The 21085-nt window shown below is 52.6% G+C and overlaps 7 protein-coding genes and 1 non-coding gene across 8 annotated transcripts; 3 read left to right on the top strand and 5 right to left on the bottom strand.

The window, feature by feature from the left end:
- Positions 1-4047: 4047 nt before the first annotated feature.
- SAICODRAFT_116883 (uncharacterized protein) lies at positions 4048-4968 on the top strand. The gene is made up of 2 exons (XM_019165347.1): positions 4048-4322; positions 4379-4968. The coding sequence occupies exon 2, from the start codon at positions 4419-4421 to the stop codon at positions 4854-4856; it is 438 nt and encodes a 145-aa protein (XP_019024214.1). The 5' UTR covers positions 4048-4322; positions 4379-4418; the 3' UTR covers positions 4857-4968.
- Positions 4969-5123: 155 nt separating this feature from the next.
- Positions 5124-6704, top strand: SAICODRAFT_19032 (cyclophilin-like protein; the record flags this gene model as incomplete). Its single annotated transcript, XM_019166047.1, has 2 exons — positions 5124-5158; positions 5217-6704. 2 exons carry the CDS (start codon positions 5124-5126, stop codon positions 6688-6690), a joined length of 1509 nt encoding a protein of 502 aa, XP_019024215.1. The 3' UTR covers positions 6691-6704.
- A 105-nt stretch (positions 6705-6809) lies between these two features.
- On the bottom strand, positions 6810-7407 carry SAICODRAFT_44226 (inorganic phosphate transport PHO88; the record flags this gene model as incomplete). Its single annotated transcript, XM_019168766.1, has 2 exons — positions 6810-7177; positions 7233-7407. Coding segments are annotated over 2 exons (543 nt in total), but the record flags the coding sequence as incomplete, so codon positions are not given.
- A 436-nt stretch (positions 7408-7843) lies between these two features.
- Positions 7844-7915, bottom strand: SAICODRAFT_t70. Its single transcript has one exon. It is a non-coding gene; the product is annotated as a tRNA-Glu (tRNA).
- A 146-nt stretch (positions 7916-8061) lies between these two features.
- Positions 8062-9103, bottom strand: SAICODRAFT_56617 (DNA repair protein; the record flags this gene model as incomplete). The annotated part of the gene is made up of 2 exons (XM_019169464.1): positions 8062-8943; positions 9011-9103. The coding sequence occupies 2 exons, from the start codon at positions 9101-9103 to the stop codon at positions 8062-8064; spliced, it is 975 nt and encodes a 324-aa protein (XP_019024217.1).
- A 155-nt stretch (positions 9104-9258) lies between these two features.
- Positions 9259-10796, top strand: SAICODRAFT_25207 (uncharacterized protein; the record flags this gene model as incomplete). The annotated part of the gene is made up of 4 exons (XM_019166834.1): positions 9259-9858; positions 9969-10148; positions 10197-10433; positions 10494-10796. 4 exons carry the CDS (start codon positions 9259-9261, stop codon positions 10794-10796), a joined length of 1320 nt encoding a protein of 439 aa, XP_019024218.1.
- A 623-nt stretch (positions 10797-11419) lies between these two features.
- On the bottom strand, positions 11420-12493 carry SAICODRAFT_56825 (acid protease; the record flags this gene model as incomplete). Its single annotated transcript, XM_019169486.1, has 1 exon — positions 11420-12493. The coding sequence occupies one exon, from the start codon at positions 12491-12493 to the stop codon at positions 11420-11422; it is 1074 nt and encodes a 357-aa protein (XP_019024219.1).
- A 1582-nt stretch (positions 12494-14075) lies between these two features.
- Positions 14076-20498, bottom strand: SAICODRAFT_7266 (glutamate synthase-like protein; the record flags this gene model as incomplete). The annotated part of the gene is made up of 2 exons (XM_019170787.1): positions 14076-20230; positions 20288-20498. 2 exons carry the CDS (start codon positions 20496-20498, stop codon positions 14076-14078), a joined length of 6366 nt encoding a protein of 2121 aa, XP_019024220.1.
- Between the last annotated feature and the right edge of the window lie 587 nt (positions 20499-21085).

A 21085-nucleotide genomic window follows, 5' to 3' on the forward strand; every position in this document is an offset into this window, starting at 1 on the left:
TTCGGTGATTGCGATGCCGAGTGCTAGTCGGGAGTTTGGGTTGAGGAGTGCCAATCGTCGTCAACCTAATGAGGCGAAGGTAGAAACTCCGAAGACTCCCACAACTTCGAAGAAGAGTTTAAAGAAAAGCGAGGAGGTTGTTGTGAAAAGAACATCTCCGAGGCGTGTACGTGTGGCAGATGCAACGGAAGAGGTCCAAGCAGTCGATATCCCAGCACAAGAACCCTTTCCGATTGAACCAGTCGCCAAATGCGTCCCGCTGGATATTGATATTGGGGTCTACCACCTCCCCGTCTTTTCCTGGCAACTCGAGTCCAAACCATGGACAGTCCCAAACTACTCCCTCCGCATCTCCACCCTCACCTCACCGCCCGAAATCAACCAACTCTACGAATCAAGTATACAAGATGATTTCACATTTTACCCCTCCGACATTCACTGCCTCGTTTACTCCACTGACGTGGATTACCCGACGGTTCACTTGGTTTTGAAGGGTGAGAGTGCGAGGCCGTGTGGGGCGAGGGAGGTTACGTATGCGATTCAGAGTGAGGAGAGGTTGGGTGAGGAGTTGGAACGGGCTGTGATGGCGTTTGCGAAGAAGGGTGGCATGGAGTTGAAGGGGAGGATTGGGAAGTCGGATCGGTATGGGAAAGTTGAGCAACTGGAATTCGAGATGGAGGAGGTGGTGGATGACTCCTCGGCAGACGCAGCACCAGCTCCAAAACGCAATTCACAACAAGACATCACAGAAATCGACATCGAACGCTACGGCTCAGACGACGACATCGCCCGCGACCCCCGCGGCCGTCCCTACAATAAAGTCCCACGCCTTACCTTCGCAATCCACAACACCTCCTGCCTCTTCGACGACGCCAAGTTCGAACCCCGCATGATCCTCAAAGGCGTTAACAAAGTCCCTGCGCCGGCTCCGTTTGGGCTCATCGTCGAAAAGACGAAGAAGAGGTGGAATCGCGCGGGTAAGGACTCGATGACGCAGTGTTATATGGAGGCGTCGGGGGATGGGTGTATGAATGGGTTTATGAGGAAGGTTGTGAAGGGGTGGGGGTTGCGGAATCGATATACTGGGGTGGGAAGGGATATCAAGGCGGTGATGGCGAGGCTTTCTGGGGAGTTGGTGTTGCCGAATACTCAGGATGAGGATGAGGATGTGGTGGAGGTTATTGAGGCGCCAATGGTTGTGGATGAGCCTGAGAGGCCTGAGGAGCCTGAGGAGCCTACCTCGAGCCAAACAGCCGTTGAGTGCACTGACGAAGATGCTATGGTTTCTGATGAAAATACACGTGAGGCTGGCTTGAAAACATTAGGAGAGATATCGGTGTTGTCATCGGTGTTGCAATTTCCTACGGATGGCAGTTCTCCCATGATCCCGTCATTCCCGCGAGGCCAACAGGGGGTCGTCCACGGTTACATCACTGCACCTCGGTCCTTGGCAGGCTCTGTGCAAGATGATAACGGCAGGGTTGACGAGATTCCTGCGCTCCTCGCGGCAGTGGATGATGCTCCCAAGCTCGATGTCCTCACCGTCAATCCTGCGGAAATGAACATTGACTGCAGCGAGGATAGGTGTGACAAGGACACATCAGCTGCCTGTTCACAATGCGCTTGCAGTATTGAGTGGTATGGTGAATCCATCGGTGGGCAGCCAGATGGTACATGGCTTTGCCCAGGCTGTACGTACACGACTGTGAGTATGGCTGTTCAAACTCTCGATCGCGAACAAGGTGACAAGCGTCCTGCTACGCCTACTCCTTTGGACGCTCCTGCGCAAACCAAGAAAAGCAGAGCAACAGAGATGAGTATCATCTGTAGCTTCACCACTGATGATGGTGGGTTATGTGCGCAGGAATTTGGCACTATTATCGATTTGACGCATCATCACTCCTTGTGTCATACCGGTCAGGACCTTACGTGGAGTTGCGACTTGTGCGATGCTAAGAACTTCATCATCGACGAACTGGTGAAGCACAAGGAACCTGTTCACGGCGTCCAGCTGCCGGATTGGAGCTGTTCTATTTGTGGGGATGACGTTGGCGCATTTGGAAGTCCTGATGCGTTGTTGGAGCATATGGACGCAATCCATAAGGAAGCCAGGAAAGCTGGATCCGTCCCTGATCAAGACGCCGCTGATGCAACAGTCGATATCCGCAAGGAGGAGACCGGTGTGCTGGCTCGATCACGAAGGACGACTGAGGGTACTCCGTCTGTGGCTACAGAATGGACTTGTCGTGTCTGCGGTGACCAAAGCGAGGTTTTCGATGACCAAGACATGATGTTGGAGCATGTCGGCTCGCTGCATAGTAAGCAACCCGAGAAGTATCTGCGGCGATCTCCAAGAAAGACCGCTTCCGCGTCTGATAACCCCGAAAATAAGGCTGCTGAGAGTTCGCGTCCGGTTTCGGTGCAGTCTTCCAGTCATGATACGCACGATAACAACGACAATGCTGCAGATGATGAGGAAAATCTGCCGAGGGGGCTTGGGGCTGCGCTCAATGTTTTCGTTGCTGAGCTGCCTGCAGGCTGGAGAAAAAGACCAGCCATTTGTCCGGCATGTCGTCGCACTTTCAGTCGTGGTCAACATGTTTTGAGGCATTACGAAAGAATGCACATGAAACCTGCTCGAGCCGCTCGCGCTCGAGCTCTTGAGCAGAAGCAGAAGCTTGCACACAAACAGAAATTGGCACCAGCGGCAGAGATGGAGGGTCCTCGTGTAACTAGATCAGGAGCGAAGAGGAGAGCTCTCTCTGGAATTGAATCTTGCCGTGAAACTGTGACGGATCTTGAGCGCGTTCAGAACCATCCTGCTGCCGCGAATCTACCTGGGGGTTCTGCATCCAGCCGGGCAAATGTGGGTGGTGCAGACCTGTCATCTGCGGTTCCGATAAAGAACGTCAATTATGAAACTGAAGAAAGGTGCCATTCTATAGGGGAAAATTCTGCGGAGAAGGACCTGGTGACCCTGAGGAAAGAGATAAACTTGTTCATGCTTTCACAGAAACCCAAATGGAGATCAAAGCGGGCTGTATGTCCTTCTTGTGGTCGCCGATTTATGGGTGACCGGTTGTTGATTCATCACATATCGCAACACATAAAGCCTGCTACTATGAAGGAAGTTCGAACTTGTCAAGCGAGGGCTGCCGAGAGTCATGTGGAGCAGCTTGCGACAGGAGAACATGAATCAACTCTTTCCGAGAAGGCGGAGCCAGTTGAGCCGCAGTCAAATGAAGTGGAAGTGGAAGTGGAAGTGGGTCCGCCTGATCTGCACGAGGAACTGCATTCATCTGTTTCGCGTATTTCACAGTTGAATACCCAACTTCGCGAAAAGGCGATGCTGATTGTCAATGATGCGGGATCAGATGAAAATATGGAATCAGACCATGACGTGGAATCAGATCATACCGAGGCGTCGCCAGAAGTTACAACTTCACCTTCGCAGCACACGCGGGTTTCGTGTTCGTTCTGCAAAAAAGATTATTCGTCTAGTTATATCGATCGACATATGAAGGAGTGTGCTGTGGAGCAAGACGATCAGGCCATATACCCAGATGACACGATTGAATTGCTTATACGCGAGGATCAGGAAGCCCGTCATGCTAGTAGGCTGGGTTTACCACGGATCACAGAGTGTATTGTTTGCAGAATGCCCTTCAGATGGGATGCAGATCGCTACAAACACATGCGTAGGATACATGTCACGCTGGAAACGCCAGAACCAAGGCCACGGTTTGCTATGTTGAAAAACGCGAATGGAAGATTTGATGATGCTGAGGATGCCTGAATGGTGTGGTAGGGGAATTTGATGTACGCAATAACCATGACGTTCTCGGCTCGGAGCTGTGATACGGAGGTCCATGGGTCTTGATGCATAATGAGCTTCAGACGGTCGCTGCAGCAGCTTTTTTTTAAGTAATATCTTGGTTTTTTGTACCGGATCAGCCTGTATATCGATATCCTCTTGAACGCTTTGCAATGGCGAAACAAATATCTTGGGGAGCACATCTTGTCGTTTGACGTTCGCACTGAAAGTTTAAAGTCCCAATTCACACGCGCTCGCGCGGGCCTGGGGTCGTCTGACAGACCCTTCGCAGATCCCCTTCAGGGTTGCGGCAAAGCATTTGCAGCAGCATGATCTGGGCCAATCATTGAATGTGTCTGCCAAGTCTCTTGCATCCTTGCTTGGTTGAGCGGATTGATGGGCAGGACGTGATGCCCCACTCGGTCCTTGATACAAAACCTATAAAACCCCATCAGTCCCGTTGAAGTAGATACTGGGCCGCAACCCAACTTCTTTGCCATTTATTCAAGTAGGTGGTTCTTTCCAACTCGTCAAAGCAGCTGATATTCAGGAGGACTGTTCCAGCATCATCCTCACCAATATCTTGATCTGGTACCACCTCGCAATGGTTAGCCACAACACCACCGCCTGGACCGACGGCGAGAAATACTCCCTGCTCCTCGAAATCATCACGAAATCCAACATCAAACCCAACTGGGATGAAATCGATCTCCCCGAAGGCCGTACCCGTTCTGGCGCCGAAACCATCTTCGCTCGTATGAAGAAAGCCAACAAGACCTCCGGTGGGAATCGCGGGGAGCACGATGAAGATGAGGGTGCTCCCCCGTCTCCGAAGAAGAGGAGGGAGAGTAAGGCTTCGGTTGAGGGCGACCCGGACGAGAAACCGGCGAAGCCAAGGAGGGGGTCGAGTGTTGCTGGGAAGGGCAAAGGGAAGGGAAAAGGGAAGGGGAAGAAGGCGGTCGCGAAGGAAGAGAGTGCTGAGGAGGATATTGAAGGTCATGAAGATGCTGTTGTAGGTGAAGATGATGAGGTCGCCGTCTAATCTTCGTCGCCAACTGGCCTCCTATTTGTTTCAAGTTCGCTGTTGGATTGTAGGTTCAACGTGGCCAGTCAGTGGAGAGCTCTCGAAGTATCAACCGTCATCTTACAGGACTTTAATCATCCTCTTCTAATCTCCAATACACTTGCACCTACCGTGAGTATTTTCTGCAATACGTACCGAGTCCTGCGCAAGCTCGCAGCAGTCGCACTCAGTGTTGCCGGCTCTCGTAAAGGTAGAAACTTCAGTCAACGAGCCGATTCGGTTGTGATGGCTTCCCTATACAATATCGAGCCTCCCACCGAGTACGTTCTCCCTTTCCTCAAGTTACCGCCATGATCATCATGCTGACATTGCTTGCAGAGGCAAAGTCATCCTCCACACCACAAAAGGCGACCTCGAGATCGAACTCTGGTCCAAAGAATGTCCAAAGGCATGTCGCAACTTCATTCAGCTATGTCTCGAGGGGTACTACGATAACACCATTTTCCACCGCATCGTCCCCAACTTCATCGTGCAAGGAGGTGATCCCACAGGCACCGGCACCGGCGGTCAAAGTATTTGGGACGTACCCTTCGAGGATGAGTTCCACACGAGAATAAGATATAACCGACGCGGACTTGTCGGAATGGCAAACAGTGGCAAGGACGATAACGGGAGTCAATTCTTTTTCACGCTGGGAGAGACGCCAGAGTTAACGGGGAAGAACACGCTTTTCGGAAGAATGGTCGGCGACACGATCTACAACCTCCTTCGCATCTCCCAACTCGAAACAGACGCCGACGAAAGACCCCTCTACCCAGCGAAAATCACCTCCGCCTCCGTCGTCATCAACCCCTTCCCTGACATCGTCCCTCGCTCAACGGCGGCGGAACGCGCAGCACAGGCAGACGCGTTGAAGAAAACTGAAGCGAGGAAGAAGAAGGGAACGAAGAACAAGACTTTGTTGAGTTTTGCGGGTGAGGAGGGGGAGGAGGAAGAAGTTGAGTTTAAGCCGAAGGGGAAGGGGAAGAGTGCGCATGATGTTTTGGATGATAAGAGGTTGGCGAAGAAGGTCGCTGTGGATGTGGACGCACTACCAGAACGACAACCAGAAAAGCAAGAGTCGAAGACGGTGGAGGTACAGAAACCTACGCTTCCGAAGATTGCGGCAGACGAACCTGCGCCTGCGGCTGTACCGAAGAAAGACGACCTCGCCTCTCAAATCGAAGCCCTCAAATCCTCAATCCGCGGTCTCGACAAACGCGACACAGAAGACTCCCGACCAGCAAAGAAAGCAAAAGTATCCGCTCTGGAAGAGGAACGTGCAAAATACATGCAGCGCTCAAAGGCTATCGTTGGTGGTCGCAAGAGACGGCGTGGGGAGGACGATACACTTGCTGCTTTGAACATGTTTCAGTCGAAACTACACACAGCTGCACCGAGCAAGAAGGAGGAGGAGGTGACGCAGGCGCCTGAGATGGAGGTGCTTTGTGAGCTTCATCAGGTGCCGAAGTGTATGTCATGCTTCGACCGTCTGGGTGAGCAGAATGACGAGGATCCAAGTACAGCAAATGACTGGCTCACGCACGAACTGGTGTTTGAGAAGGATAGGCTGGGCAAGGATGGTAGTACGAGACAGAAGAAGGGTGAGGAGAACTTGGTGGTTATTGATCCGAGGGAAAAAGCGGCGGCATTGAAGGAGGCCGGTAAAGCGAAGAAAGACGAACGAAAAGGCGTCTGGAAACAGGATAGGGGTGGAGGTGGTGGTTACGATAGGGAGCGGGGGAAAAATCATGACAGGGAAAGGCCACGACATGACGATCGTGATCAGGATAGGCATAGGGGCAGAAGATAAAGCATAATCGATGTCCTATTGCATGAATGTTTTTATATTACACTCCCTCCTAAACGTACACTCTCCAGAAGTATCCTTTTATAACGCAATAACGCTTACTCGTCCTTCTTACCAACACCAGCCTTCTTCTCAGCAGCCTTAATGGAGGCCTTGTCGGTCTTGGGCCCCTCAGCCGCCGCACCAAACATACTCGCAACCTTCCAGGGCCTAGCCAAATCTCCAACCTCGGGTCTGTTCAAAACGTAAATCTGCGCCAACTTGGACTCGAGGGCGGACTTGATGGGGAGGATGGACTGAATGAGGAGAGGCTGGGAGAACTTGAAGTAGAAGTGCATGACGGCCATCATGGCGACACCAGTAAGCTGGGATTTACGGAGCTTGGCGAGTTCGGCGGAGTCGTAGTCGCGGTTTGTGGTGGTGATGACCTTTTCGGTGGTGGAGCCGCCCATGGGGGAGGCGGGCTCGACGTACTTCAAGGTGGTGAGGTCTGTACACGTTTGTCAGCATGTCTTTGACAAGGAGCATCTACTGTTCATGCGTACCATTCTTCTTGGAGATTCCCCATCCGATCCAGGTGTAGATCGCAAAGATAATCACATTCGACACAGTGTACAAAGTACGAGCGTAGAAGACGGTCTGGGGGTCCTCCCAGTCAAACTTCTTGGAGAGCTGCATCACTCCGAGGACGATGACAAGCTGTGCGATCTGAGAGTTCATGGCCATCTTTGCTGTTGGATGTTTGAGTTTAGGGTTGGTGTTTGTCGTAAAGTTCGAGGACGTCCCAAGTGATGCGCGTCGCGCTGGCGTACTACGTGTCACCCGTGCCGCGAGATCTGGGGGAGGCTGGCATGGAAGCGAATAGAACTCCTACGAGAAGTTTGAAGTTTACGATCAAAGTTTACGAAGTTGAGGAGTTTCTTGGAAGGTTGAGTTGGGAGCTGGTGGGCTGTACAAGTTGGTATAAGTGGACAAGGGTGATGCGAATTTTGGACGGCATTGTGTTTGTTGTAGATAAGTGCAATGCTGGCGTCAAATGCACCCACCGTATGCGTGCGAATCAGCCAAATACGCTGTCGCCGGTATTGAAACTAATCGAGATTTAACATTAAGCGAAAGGAAGAAGGTAACACAAGGATGGGGAGCAAAAAGGATGTTCCGTTACGGGGAATCGAACCCCGGCCTCTTCGGTGAGAGCGAAGTATCCTAGCCCCTAGACCATAACGGATTTGGATGTCAAAATTCTTTCAATATGATAAACGTACAATGACACGCTTAGTGATATCTACACCTGTCCCCTCCTGGTCGCAACTACCTCTTGATTATCCCTCGTCAATCTCTACTTTGTCCTCTAACCTCTCGAGTTCGTATCTCTCAAAACACAATCTCCTCAGTCTCCATCCCACACTCCACACACCTCCTCGTAACAACGCCATCCTTCTCCGCCTCCTGGCCCCACTCATGCTCATGCCTGCCCCCCTTCCCTCCTCCACCGCCCAACCCACCCCCCTTCCTCTTCCACGTCTCAACCCTCGTCTTCCTCCTCAACTCCCTCAACTTCCCCTCAAACTTCTTATCCTTCGCCTCCTTCTTCCTCTCCACCCTCCTCTGAAACTCCTCATCCAATTTCTCCAGACTTCCCCACTTGGTGTTCGCGAACGCCTCGATTTGGGAGCGGAGGTAGAGTTGCATTGAGGACCACATTGGTTTGTGGGGGTTTGGGCGGAGGAGGTGGGGGAGGAGGGAGGTGTCGCTGAGTTCGGGGTCGGTTAGGAGGTAGTCCTCTTTGCATTCAGTTTTGGTGAGAAGGGAGTATTTTTCCGGGACGGCTTCTTTGCAGATGTAGCAGACTCTCACGCCGAATACCTCCTCGAATTGTGGGTCGAGGTCGGTGCTTTTCCCGCATGCTTCGCATTTCGGGGCTGAGCGGGGATCGATGGGTGGAGCGGGTGCGTGCATGGTCTTCCGTCGTTGTTGTTCGAGGAGTCGTTCCTGTAACGTCTGTCCACCCGCCCCCGGCATCTCCGACTCATCAACCATGAACCCAGCCTTCGTATCCTTCATCTTGGAGAAATCGTATTCGATATACCCACTCGCGAACCTCTTCGCCGGCTGAATATCATCCAACGCTCCTCCCTTCCTCTTCGTCAATCCATCTCCTGTTGCTGAAGGGTTAGTGGAGGAGTTGGGATTCGCGAGTGCGGCGCGGCGTTCTGCTTCGATTTGTTTCGCCTTGGCTTTGAGGCGATTCGTTTCCTATACAAAAGCTATGTTAATACGGCTGATCATGTGATTATAAAAGGCAGAATGAAAGCGCTTGTACCATTTGCTTCACCTGTTCCGGAGTCAACTGGAGCTGCGGCGCGGACGGGCCATTCGTAGGCGGTGGTGTTGACGGTGGTGCTGGTGCTGACATCTCGTATATCGTACTGTCTATGTCTATTGAGCTCATCAGCTTCCTACGGTCTTCGACGTCGTCCGTCGCCACCCCAGGTTACTTCATACGTGCACCGCCACCCCACCAGCCACGCCGGTACTCGATAAGCTGGAACTCCGACCCCTCGGATCCGAATGGCGAAGGTATTGAATGGGAAGGGAGAGGATGGCACGGCTGGGAATGGAAGCTCTGCGTATCCATACTTTGCTGAACTATTGCCACGGCTACATGCTATGACCGTAACTGTCATTCTTTCTCGTTCGGCGTCCGTCGCGGTGTCGGCGGGGAGTTCAAACGTCTTACATGTCAATCATGGTGATGCACATATCACCATCCCGCTGCCGGATGTACCCCAAGAACTTCAGACAACATGCGATACCAAACAAGATGGAATGCTCAGCCTGAGATTACCTGTCTCCAGCAAAGTAGCCAAAACGAACACCTCTGATCCAATCCCATGGCAATCATCCTCATTGAAGTCTGCGCAAATCACCTGTTCCGGCTGCTCAAGCACACTACTCACAAACACGGAAGATCTGCAATGGAAAGATCTACCATCAGAGTTCTGGGCCGAAATGATGGATTGTTGGGTTTGTCACCGTGGAGGCAGTGATCATGAACATGACGGACAACCAGTTAATCCGAGTGGGGAGATGTTTTGGGCAAAGCCTGGCGCTGGTTTCGTTGGTTCGACATACTTCCTCATCTCTCCCAAGGACCTCCAAAACACCAAGGTATGTGAAGCTCAATCTATCCTCGCTTTATGTCCTCCAGGCGTCACGCCAAAAAAAAAAAACGGGCCTAAAAGAAGACGACTAGCTGAACCCCCTGGGTTCTTCCATAGCCAAGTCCGTCGATACAAAGTTCTGCCCAAGATCAAAACACACATCCAATCCTTCCCCCCGCCCTCTCCTCAAGTTTATCCGCCTTCGAGCAGGATTCGATGAGTGAGTGCGAAGCGCAGTGCAAGGATTCGGATTGCTGTGATGGCTTTATTTTTCACCTGGACGATACGCGTGAGATAGTATTGTACGGCACTGATATGAGCTGACATCTCTTCTTTTTCTCTTAGGTCCGGGGCCAGGATGAAGGCACCGCTGTGGCTTGTCGAGAGTGCGAGAAAGTGCTAGGTGCGATGACTCCGGGCGGTGTACGGGTACCCAAATGGAACGTCGCTGTGAATGGAGCGAAACACCCCGCGTCCAAGTTTGTTGCAGCTGAGTTGTTGGAGAGTGTTGATGCTCATGCTACATACCACTTCTTGTTACGGTCTGAAGACGGTACCGGTACCGGTCCCGAGGCGTTGAGGGTAAGTGAAGTGGAACATTTTGTCAAAGGTACATTTGACTAACAATGCGCCTATCATCAGATCTGGATATTCAACCCGTCGTTACATATCACGTTAGGTGTCGCACATCCCAATACACCCCTGACAAACGAGGCCGCCGTAACCGCCCCCACCAGAGTCATGAAGGTATTATATCGTCTAGTAGATGGCGAGAATACGGATACTGCTCCGGAGGAGAATGTGGAAAGCTTGACGTATGCAAATGATGTCTTGCATGTGATCAGAGAAGGTTTGAAAGCGAGTACGGATAGATTACCGCAGGGGTTAAGGAAATTCGGGCGGTGGGATGTGGGTTACTTGGAGAGATTTGATGATCAAAGGTAAGGGGTGGAGGTAGAAGTTGCGGCAGGATGTCCTTGGGAAGACATCGATACGGTGGTTGAGTATGTCTCGGTAGCGTGTGAAAGTGAGAGCGAGAGGCGGGTGAGAGAAGCCAAACTGAGGACGATAGCTATGCATCAGAGCATAACACGTTTGAGATACTCGAGATTGGAACATGAGATATGATTGGCGCCTAGGTCGCTCGATAACCATGAGCTTTCCGAGCGAGGACCTACATCACGGCCTCTGCGAGAGTCATCGTCATGCGCGTTGGAGTTGGTGAACAGAGGGTATCGTCCGCGGCCTAATCCCTTGAACAAGGGTTTCTTACTCGCGAAGAACGTGAACCCTGCATCTGGAGCAAGAATGGTTCACTCACAGAGATACAATCCATGGCCAGGTATTCGATGAGATTATGTTCGGTATGTGCTAAGAATATAGGAGTCCAGCTCATCTAGGGACACTATCCCGTAAGGCTATCTAAAGAAAAAGGTATCAAACCCCGGGCACTGCCCATCAAGAAAGAGGAAGCGTCCAAGAACAACTGTCCCGTATGCTTTTTAGAAGATCCACTCCATCACGCTCCATCTCCAAACCCCGCTCCAGCTAAGCTCCCTCAAGGTCGCTTAGGCGGCAGGCGAAAACCCAACCCTGTTGTTCGTGAAATCATACACAGTCAAGACACTCTTCAAAAACGAATCCCCAACAACCCACATATTGCTAAACATATCACTCGCAACAATCGTTCCCACACACATATTACTTCCCGCAGCCAACAGCCCCAAATTGAAATCCGCAGAGTTCATGGTGAAGTTCTTTCCGCCATAGTTGAACTGGACGGTAGGAATACTAACGTCGCAGGGGAAGGCGTAGTAGGAGGGGTAGCCCATGTAGCCGAGGTTTGTGGAGCCGGGGATGGCGGCGTAGAATGCGGCGGCGTCAGCGGAGGGAGCGACGACGTAAGTCGTTCCAGTGTCGATTGCGGCTTGGGTTGATGCGACGGCTGCGATACCGTTCACATACACCGCAGACTGGTTGACACGCCAATAGTCCTTGGAAACGACGGGGGTGTAAGTAACAGAGTATCCACTCGGCACAGCACCCAGAGTGAGCGTCGACGCTTGTCCTCCCGAAGCCCGTGCGAGGCGGAAGGAGAAAATTCCGTTCATGTTGTTTTGCGAGATAAGGGTGTTAAAGAATGGCTTGCCGCCGGATTGTGCGATGGATTGGTATGCCATGCCCATTAACCCATCTGCAGCAAAGTTCCCACCGAAGCCAGAGTCGAGGGAGTAACAGTATCCAAAAGTTTGCATCGTTGCCTTAAGACCAGCGACCGTGACGGTCTCGGTTCCTTTGTTGCAGGAGACGGAGCCCATGCCGTAGTTTGCGGTGAATCCAGGGGTGACGGACTTGAATGTCTTGGTATAGTTATAGAGGTTCTTTCCGGAGCAGGCGGTGGAGGTGCAGTTTACCGACGGAACCCAGAGATCGGCGGACCCAGTGTCAAAGTCGATGGTGAAGGTCTTTCCACCGATGGTGATGGGACCTGCCCACATCCCGTCGTTGCCGTAGTTCGTCAACGACTCGGTTGCGGTGACTTTCTTGGAAGAAATGGCACGCTTTCCCTTCTTGTACCCGTACGAGGACTTCTTGCGCGATGTCTGGTATGAGGCATCGGAGTTTGCGTCCCAGCCAGACATCCACTGCTTCGCGCCATCCTCGAAGGTCTTGTGTCCGTTATTGTCGATCTTAGCGTACTTGCCCGCGACGTTGGCGACGGAGCCGGAGACGGAGGTAAGGTTGACGACGCCGTCAGAGTCAGTGAAGGAAGGTGCACCGCGCTTGATTAATTCGATCGTGAGGCCTTGGGGCTCGGTGGGAGCGGCGGTGGAAATGAGTGCCGTGGAGGCGAGGAAGGTAAGGATGGTGGTGAGGGAGACCATTGTAGAGACTGTAAGTCGCAAGAGAGAGTGGAGAGATAACTTGGTCGGAACCCTTGGATCTCCTCAAATGACAGGCGACTTCCAGGTCTTTATAGGACCCTTCACCCTAGCTCGCCGTCCAATCCTCATCAGGCCCGTGCCATCGCCGCTCACGACCGCCTCAATCAACCACGCCAGACATGGCCGGATACGGATCGTCGCTGCCATGCTTCTCGTACACAGCTAGGCACATCGCGATTTTCGCCCCGGATTTGCGTTGGGCTTCATGGACTGATCCCTGCGCTATGCCGCCGGATTCGATCGAGGCCGTTTGGCGCCGTTGGGAGGCGCTACCGAATTGGCCTATTTCGTCGTGGATGACCGAATTGGGAGGGAGTAACGGCTTGGATTCTTGTCAATTGAGGTCAATTGCTCCTCCAGTGTACTTGGCAACTCAATTGGCTTGACCGTTACCCTCAGTTCTCTTTGATTCTGCCTCAATTGCTTCTCCCGTTGTTCTGCTTCCATTCGCGCACGGGCCCAATTTGTTTCATGCAGAAAATCCACGACCGGCCGGATTCGGTAATAAGATGTATGAGGCGAGAACTTTGGTATGATTTCGGTGAGGGAGAAGCTTTAGGAGCATTTTCGCTGTTGTCTGGGATGACAAATAAAGGCCGTTCGTCGAGGATGGCCGGTGATACCGTTTTTAACGTCAATTCGACGTCAATTCAACAACATCCCATGCACACGTTTGCAATACGAGAGGGAACATGGCAGCTGCAACTGATCGTAGTAGAAGAAGATTCTGAATGAAATCCTCGATCTCTTGGCAATGGCGGCGGGAACAAGGGTACACCGACAAAGCTCTGACATCAGCTCTCTCCACCACCCGCAATCATGGCTGCCTCCGACGGCGTCTCTCAGCCGTGCAGCCCAAAGTGCGGCGTCGAAGAAAGGGAAGTACCAGAAAGCCGGTAACGGTCGCGACATGAGCCTGCGCACCCCAAACCGGACGACTGTCACGGAGTGATCCGAAGAGTCTGAATCGAAATCTCAAGTATGAGCATCCGATCATGATCGAGGTGATGTGAAGACTTGGAGAGAGAAGACGTTCAGAAAAACAAGATGCTATCCATTTTTGCGTTGCTAAAACAAAAACTTATCGATGGTATAGATACTGGTATAACTTAACCAAATCAATCCAAAAAAGACCAAATCAAAAACGTTTACCAAATACAAACCCACGTCTTCATATGTATACAGACCGTCCTCCCACCCCACAAAACTCCTCCAAACTCTTCTCATTTTCTGTCATCGCAGCAAAACTTTTGGAGAACAAAAAATCATACGCTCACGCTCAAGCACTAACAGCAATCTCGTTCTCCGCAATCTTCAACAAATCACGCTTCTCAATCCCGCCAGCAGCGGGCAACCTCGAATCATGCATCAAATACAAATCAACACTCCTCGCCGCCTGTCGTCCCTCATTAATCGCATGCACAATCAAGGACTGCCCACGACGACAATCACCAGCCGCAAAGACACCCATCTCGCTTGTCGAGAACTCCCCAAACTTCGCATCAATGTTCGTGCGAGGATCGCGTTTGAGGTTGAGAGATTCCGCGACAGTCTCCTCGGGTCCCAAGAAACCCATGGCCAACAAAATGATGTCGGCCTGGAAGAACTTCTCGGTACCCGGGAGTTTCTTCATCGACCACTGTCCCGCCTCATTCTGGGTCCACTCGACACGGATGGTGTTAACACCCTTCACCTTCCCGTTCCCATCCGAGACGAACTCGGTTGACATGATACAGTACTCACGCGGATCTTTACCGTAGTGCGCCTGGACCTCGGCGTGTCCGTAGTCGACTTTGAACACGCGTGGGTATTGCGGCCATGGGTTATCCTTCGCACGCTGCGGTGGGGGTTGAGGGAGGAGCTCGAAGTTCGTGACGGATTTCGCGCCGTGACGGACGGAGGTTCCGATACAGTCGTTACCCGTATCACCACCTCCAATGACGATGACGTGCTTATCCTTCGCGTCGATGTACTTTTGGTCCTCGTGCTTGGAGTCGAGGAGGGACTGAGTGTTTTTGTGGAGGAATTGCATGGCGAAGTGGATACCATCCAAATTGCGGTTCGGAATACCCAAGTCGCGGGGAATGGTGGCACCAGTGGTGACGACAATAGCATCGCTCTCGGCCTTGAGGTCCTTGACATCGAGATCCTTTCCGACCTCGACACCAGTGATGAATGTGACGCCTTCCTCAGACATGAGGTCAAGACGACGCTGAACGATACCCTTGTCGAGCTTCATGTTCGGAATACCGTACATCAACAACCCTCCAGGACGATCAGCTCGTTCGTAGACAGTGACGGTGTGTCCAGCCTTGTTAAGCTGATCAGCAGCAGCAAGACCGGCAGGTCCAGATCCAATGACAGCGACCTTCTTACCAGTCCTGTGCTGCGGCGGGCAAGCCTTGACATACCCACGCTCGAACCCAACCTCAATGATAGCCAGCTCAACACTCTTGATACCGACCGGAGACTCATTGATACCAAGCACACATGCACCCTCACAAGGCGCCGGACAAACACGACCCGTAAACTCGGGGAAATTGTTGGTCATGAGCAACCTATCCAACGCATCCTTCCAACGATCCTGGAAAACGAGTTCGTTCCACTTGGGAATGATGTTCGAAACAGGACACCCGGAATCACTCTGGCAGAAGGGGACACCACAGTCCATGCAGCGCGCAGTCTGGACCTTGAGTTCGTTGTCGGGAAGACGGGCGTTGAGCTCGTTCCAGTCCTTGGTACGCTTCTTCGGGTCACGGTAGCGGTCGAGTTGACGCTTGTACTTCATGAAGCCACGTGTCTTGTCGAGGACTGCGACCTTGCGTTTCTCGTTGGTACCGTCCAGGACGCTGTCTTCGAGGTCCATGACCTTTGCCTCCTCCTTCTTCTTCTTGGCCTCGATTTCCGCCTTTTGCATCTTCTCGTGTTGGACACGGATGGAGTTCTCGGGGAGCAAGGGAAGAGGGTACTCGGCCTTCTTGGCTTCTTCGGCCTTTGCGGCCTGTTCAGCCAGGACACGTTTGTAGTCGGTCGGAAGAACCTTGACGAAGCGAGGGAGGTAGTGGCTAAAGTGGTCAAGGATACGCTGGGCAACCTCGGAGCCGGTGTAATGAGCGTGGTCCTCAATGAGACCACGAAGGAAAGCAATCTCAGAAGGATCATCGAGAACAGACAACTCAATCATCTCAGAGTTAACCTTAGAGGCAAAGTCCTGCGTCATGTCAAAGACGTATGCGATACCACCAGACATACCAGCAGCAAAGTTACGACCAGTAGGTCCGAGAATGACGACGCGACCACCAGTCATGTACTCACATCCATGGTCTCCGACACCCTCGACGACAGTCGTCGCACCAGAGTTACGGACGGCGAAACGCTCGGCGGCAACACCACGGAAGAAAGAGCTACCGGATGTGGCTCCGTAGAGACAGACGTTACCGATGATGATGTTCTCCTCGGACAAGAACGTGGATGCCTTGGGAGGGTAGATCACCAAACGACCACCAGAAAGACCCTTACCGACGTAATCGTTGGCGTCACCCTCAAGTTCGAGTGTGATACCCGGAGCAAGGAATGCACCGAAGGACTGGCCGGCACTACCCTTGATGCTGACGTGGATGGTATCAGCGGGGAGACCCTTTTCACCGTACTTCCTCGAGACTTTGTTCGAAAGGGTAGCTCCAAGAGCACGGTCAGTATTCAAGATGTCGCACTCGATGCGAGTGGGCAAACCCTTCTCCAAACTCTCCTCAGCCTCGAAAATGAGCTTATTGTCCAAGCGGGTGTACAAACGGTGGTCCTGCTTGCGGACATTGTACGTAGCAGCACCGGGACGGAGCTTGAAAGCGGGTGTGAGGATAGGACTGAGGTCAATGTTCCTCGTCTTGAGGTTGCGGTTGTCTTTCCTGGCAAAGAGCTTGTCACTGCGACCGACCATCTCGTTGATCGTACGGAAGCCGAGCTTAGCCATGATGCCACGTAACTCCTCTGCGACGTAGTAGAAGAAGTTAATCACATGCTCAGGCTGTCCAACGAACTTCTTGCGAAGCGCCTCGTCCTGCGTAGCGACACCAACAGGACAAGTGTTGAGATGACACTTCCTCATCATGATACAACCAAGTGCGATGAGAGGCGTGGTAGCGAACCCCCATTCCTCGGCACCGAGCAAACAGGCGACGGCAACATCACGTCCCGTACGGATCTGACCGTCGGTCTGGACGACCACACGACCACGCAAGTCGTTCAGGACGAGAGTCTGGTGAGTCTCGGCGAGACCCAACTCCCACGGCAAACCGGCATACTTGATACCAGTCCAACGAGAAGCACCCGTTCCTCCATCGTGTCCGGAGATGAGGATGTGGTCTGCCTTAGCCTTGGCGACACCAGAAGCGACGATACCAACTCCGACCTCGGAGACGAGCTTGACGGAGACACGTGCATGAGGATTGGAGCACTTCAAATCATAGATAAGCTGCTTCAAATCTTCAATGGAGTAAATATCGTGGTGAGGCGGCGGAGAGATCAAACCAACACCGGGAGTGGAGTGGCGAGTCTTCGCAATCGACTGCGAGACCTTGTGGCCAGGAAGCTCACCTCCTTCTCCAGGCTTCGCACCTTGAGCCATCTTGATCTGCAACTCATCAGAGTCGGACAAGTAGTACGATGTAACACCGAAACGACCCGAAGCGACCTGCTTAATGGCCGAACGCATGGTATCTCCATTCGCCATAGGAATGGATCGCTCAGGGTCTTCACCACCTTCACCGGTGTTAGACTTTCCACCGAGCCTGTTCATCGCAATCGCGAGTGCAGAATGCGATTCCATTGAGATAGATCCATACGACATCGCACCCGTAACAAACCTACTCACGATTTCCGTCCAAGGCTCGACCTGCTCAATCGGAACAGGAGTGGCGCCCTCGAAGTCAAAGTCGAGCATACCACGCAACGTACAAGCCTTAATACTCTCATACGCCGTCTTCGAGTACGCTTCGTACGACTTCTGGTTCTTCGCACGCACGGCGTCCTGGAGGTTCGCAATGGACGCAGGGTCATTGACATGGGGGTCACCACCATCACGCCAATGATATTCACCGCTCTCCGGCAAACCATTAACATGGACAGTATCACGAGTAGGCCAACCGCGCTCATGGAACGAGAATGCATCTTGAGCAATGTACTTGAATGTCGCACCCTTGATCCTGGACGCAGTTCCAGCAAAACACTTGTCAATAACCTCATGATCCAACCCCAACGCCTCAAAGATCTGTGCACCCTTGTAGGACTGCAAAGTCGAGATACCCATCTTCGACATCACCTTCAAAATACCTCCATCGCACGCATGGCGGAAGTTCTCAATACACTCCTCGACCGACAAGTTGGTCTTGAGCGCATTCTCACGGTGAAGTTTGAGGATAGCTTCGATAGCGAGGTAAGGACAGATCGCATCAGCTCCATACCCGAGCAGGACACAAAGATGATGAACCTCCCTCGCCTCAGCAGTCTCCACGACAAGCGCGACCTTTGCACGTAACTTGTTCCGGACCAAATGGTGATGCACAGTTCCACACGACAAAAGCCCACTCAACGCGACCCTCTCCGGTCCCGTCTCGCGATCAGACAAGATAATGACCTTGATCCCCTCCTGAATCGCCTTTCCAGCTTCCTCGCAGATTCGGTCAAGAGCACGGACATAGCCGTCCTCCCCCTCAGCCTTCGCAACCGTACAATCAATCGTACGAACGGTCCAGTCATCATGGACTTCTCCAATCCTCTTCAACGCGTTGAAATCCTCGATGGAGAGGACGGGGGAGGGCATGAGCAACCGATGCGCCTGCTCAGGATTCATTTCCAGGACATTACCTTGAGGTCCGACATAGCACTCCAACGACATCACGATCGACTCGCGGATGGGATCGATGGGTGGGTTAGTAACCTGTGCGAACAACTGACGGAAATAATCATAGATCGACCTCGGCTGCGTCGCCAGAACAGCAAGCGGCCCGTCGTTACCCATCGACCCGAGAGCTTCTTTGGATGAGGCGGCCATGGGGGCGAGGATGAGGTTGAGTTGTTCGAGGGTATACCCAAACGCCAACATCCTCGGATCCTCCGCGACCCCAGTCCCATCCAACAGCGGTGCCAACAACATGTCGTCGCGTGATTTAAGGGTACTGATGACTTCGGGCATAGTAACCAACTGGTTCTCCACCCATGCCTGGAAATCACAGCGTTCGCTCACGCGCTTCTTCAACTCTGAATCATCGACCACGCGACCCTCGAGTGTATCGACCAACAACATCCGTCCGGGCTGGAGTCGGCCCTTCTTGACGACCCTCTCAGGCTCGACAGAAATCGTTCCAACCTCCGACGCGACAATCATGATATCATCATCCAAGATATAATATCGACAAGGCCTCAACCCATTCCTGTCCAAATTCGCACCACAATACCTTCCATCCGCAAACGTAAAGAGTGCCGGTCCATCCCACGGTTCCATCAAACACGCCGCCCACTGATAAAACCCCCTCTTCTTCTCCTCCATCAAGGGTTGATCCTGCCACGCCTCCGGTACCATGACCATCACCGCTTCCGGGAGGCTGAGGACGCCGTTGATGACCAATAACTCCAACACATTATCGAAGGCAGCGGAATCGGAGCCGCCTTCTTCGATGATGGGGTAAACCATATCGAGTTTGTCTCCGAGTTCGAGGGAGTGCATGAGGCCCTCCCTAGCTCTTTGCCAGTTTTTGTTGCCGCGGAGGGTGTTGATCTCGCCGTTATGCGCTGCCCACCGCATCGGCTGCGCACGATCCCACGACGGAAAGGTATTCGTACTGAACCTCGAATGCACCAACGCGAAATGCGCCTCATACCGATACGAGTTTAGGTCATGGTAGTAAGCGTAAACTTGAGAGGGTGAGAGTTGTCCTTTGTACACGATAGAGTGCGAGGAGAGGGAGGAGATGTAGAACCAGTTGTGGAGACCGATTTGGTGGGTGGCGGATTTGCGGAGGACAAAGAGTTGTCGTTCAAAGTGTTTCTCATCAAAAGATGCCTCGTCGCCAAGATTCTCCAGCACCACGAAGGGTTGGAGAATCGTGGGTTCGCGGCTACGAGCGCTCGGGCCCAAGAGGGTCGAATCACGCGGAACTCTTCGCCAGCCTAAGACTCGTAATCCTAAACCCTCTGCGATACCCTCGAATGTCGCTCTTGATTCTGCTTCGACGTTTGCGTCGGGGGAGAAGAAGACGTTACCGACGGCGTATTGACCTGGAGCTGGTAACGTAGCGGAAGAGGAAGAGGAAAACGAGGACGCGAATTCGTGGGCAAAGAATCCGTGGGGGATGGATGTCATCACACCTGCACCATCACCATCGCGGGAATCGGCGCCGACTGCACCGCGGTGGGAGAGATTACAGAGGAGGTTGCGAGCTGTGAAACACCAAATTAGTCTCCTTCCTTTGCCGAGGAACAGGTTCATGAGCTTACCATCACTAACAATCTTATGACTAGCAACACCCTTGATATGACATGTAAATCCCACACCACAGGCGTCTTTCTCGTAGTCTGGATCATATAGCCCTTGCTTGGTGGGAAGCGCACCAGCCCAGGATGGGTTGGAGGGAGTGTTTTCGTAGTTGTAGATGGGAGCGTCGGCGTGAGGTTCGATGATCAAGTCGCCATCGTTCGGGATGGCCATCGTACGGAGAGAGCTCGTTCTCACGTTTCGTTTTGCTTTGCTATTGTGCGGCAAGCTCTCAAGTTTGTGGGTGAAGTCAAAAGAAGAGGAGGAGGGATCGGACGGGATGGAGGTCTATATTGGATGCGACGAGACGAGGGGGGGGAAGTCTACAGGCTCTGTGTGAAAGCGCATCCGATGATTGGTCAACCCCGCAACTGATCACTGATAAGAACACTGTGGGTTGCGAGATAGGAACGAAATGGAGATGGATTGGATCAGTCAATTGCACAGCGAGAACAGCCGAACATCCTCAATTGACCAAGCGAAGGCTTCCTCTACTTCCAATTGACCAAGCGAAGGCTTCGGGTCAACTCGGCGTCCTCTTCTTTATCTTGGGCTCATGCTTAGATCTGCCACTTACAGAAGGTTTACGGTCCGCACCCGCCGCAGTCGGTCGCGTCGGATTGCGCGCGTAGAAAAGGACGTCGACGTCGGGCAGGCACACACCGTGAAAGAACGAGTGTCAAGAGCTGGAAGATGGGATGCGATGCACTCTATCTCTACTGCAAATGGCGTACGAGATGGGCATCGAAGGCGGGGTCAAC

This window comes from Saitoella complicata (genome assembly GCF_001661265.1).
Source record: "Saitoella complicata NRRL Y-17804 unplaced genomic scaffold SAICOscaffold_11, whole genome shotgun sequence".
Taxonomy (NCBI): Eukaryota; Fungi; Ascomycota; class Saitoellomycetes; order Saitoellales; family Saitoellaceae; genus Saitoella; species Saitoella complicata.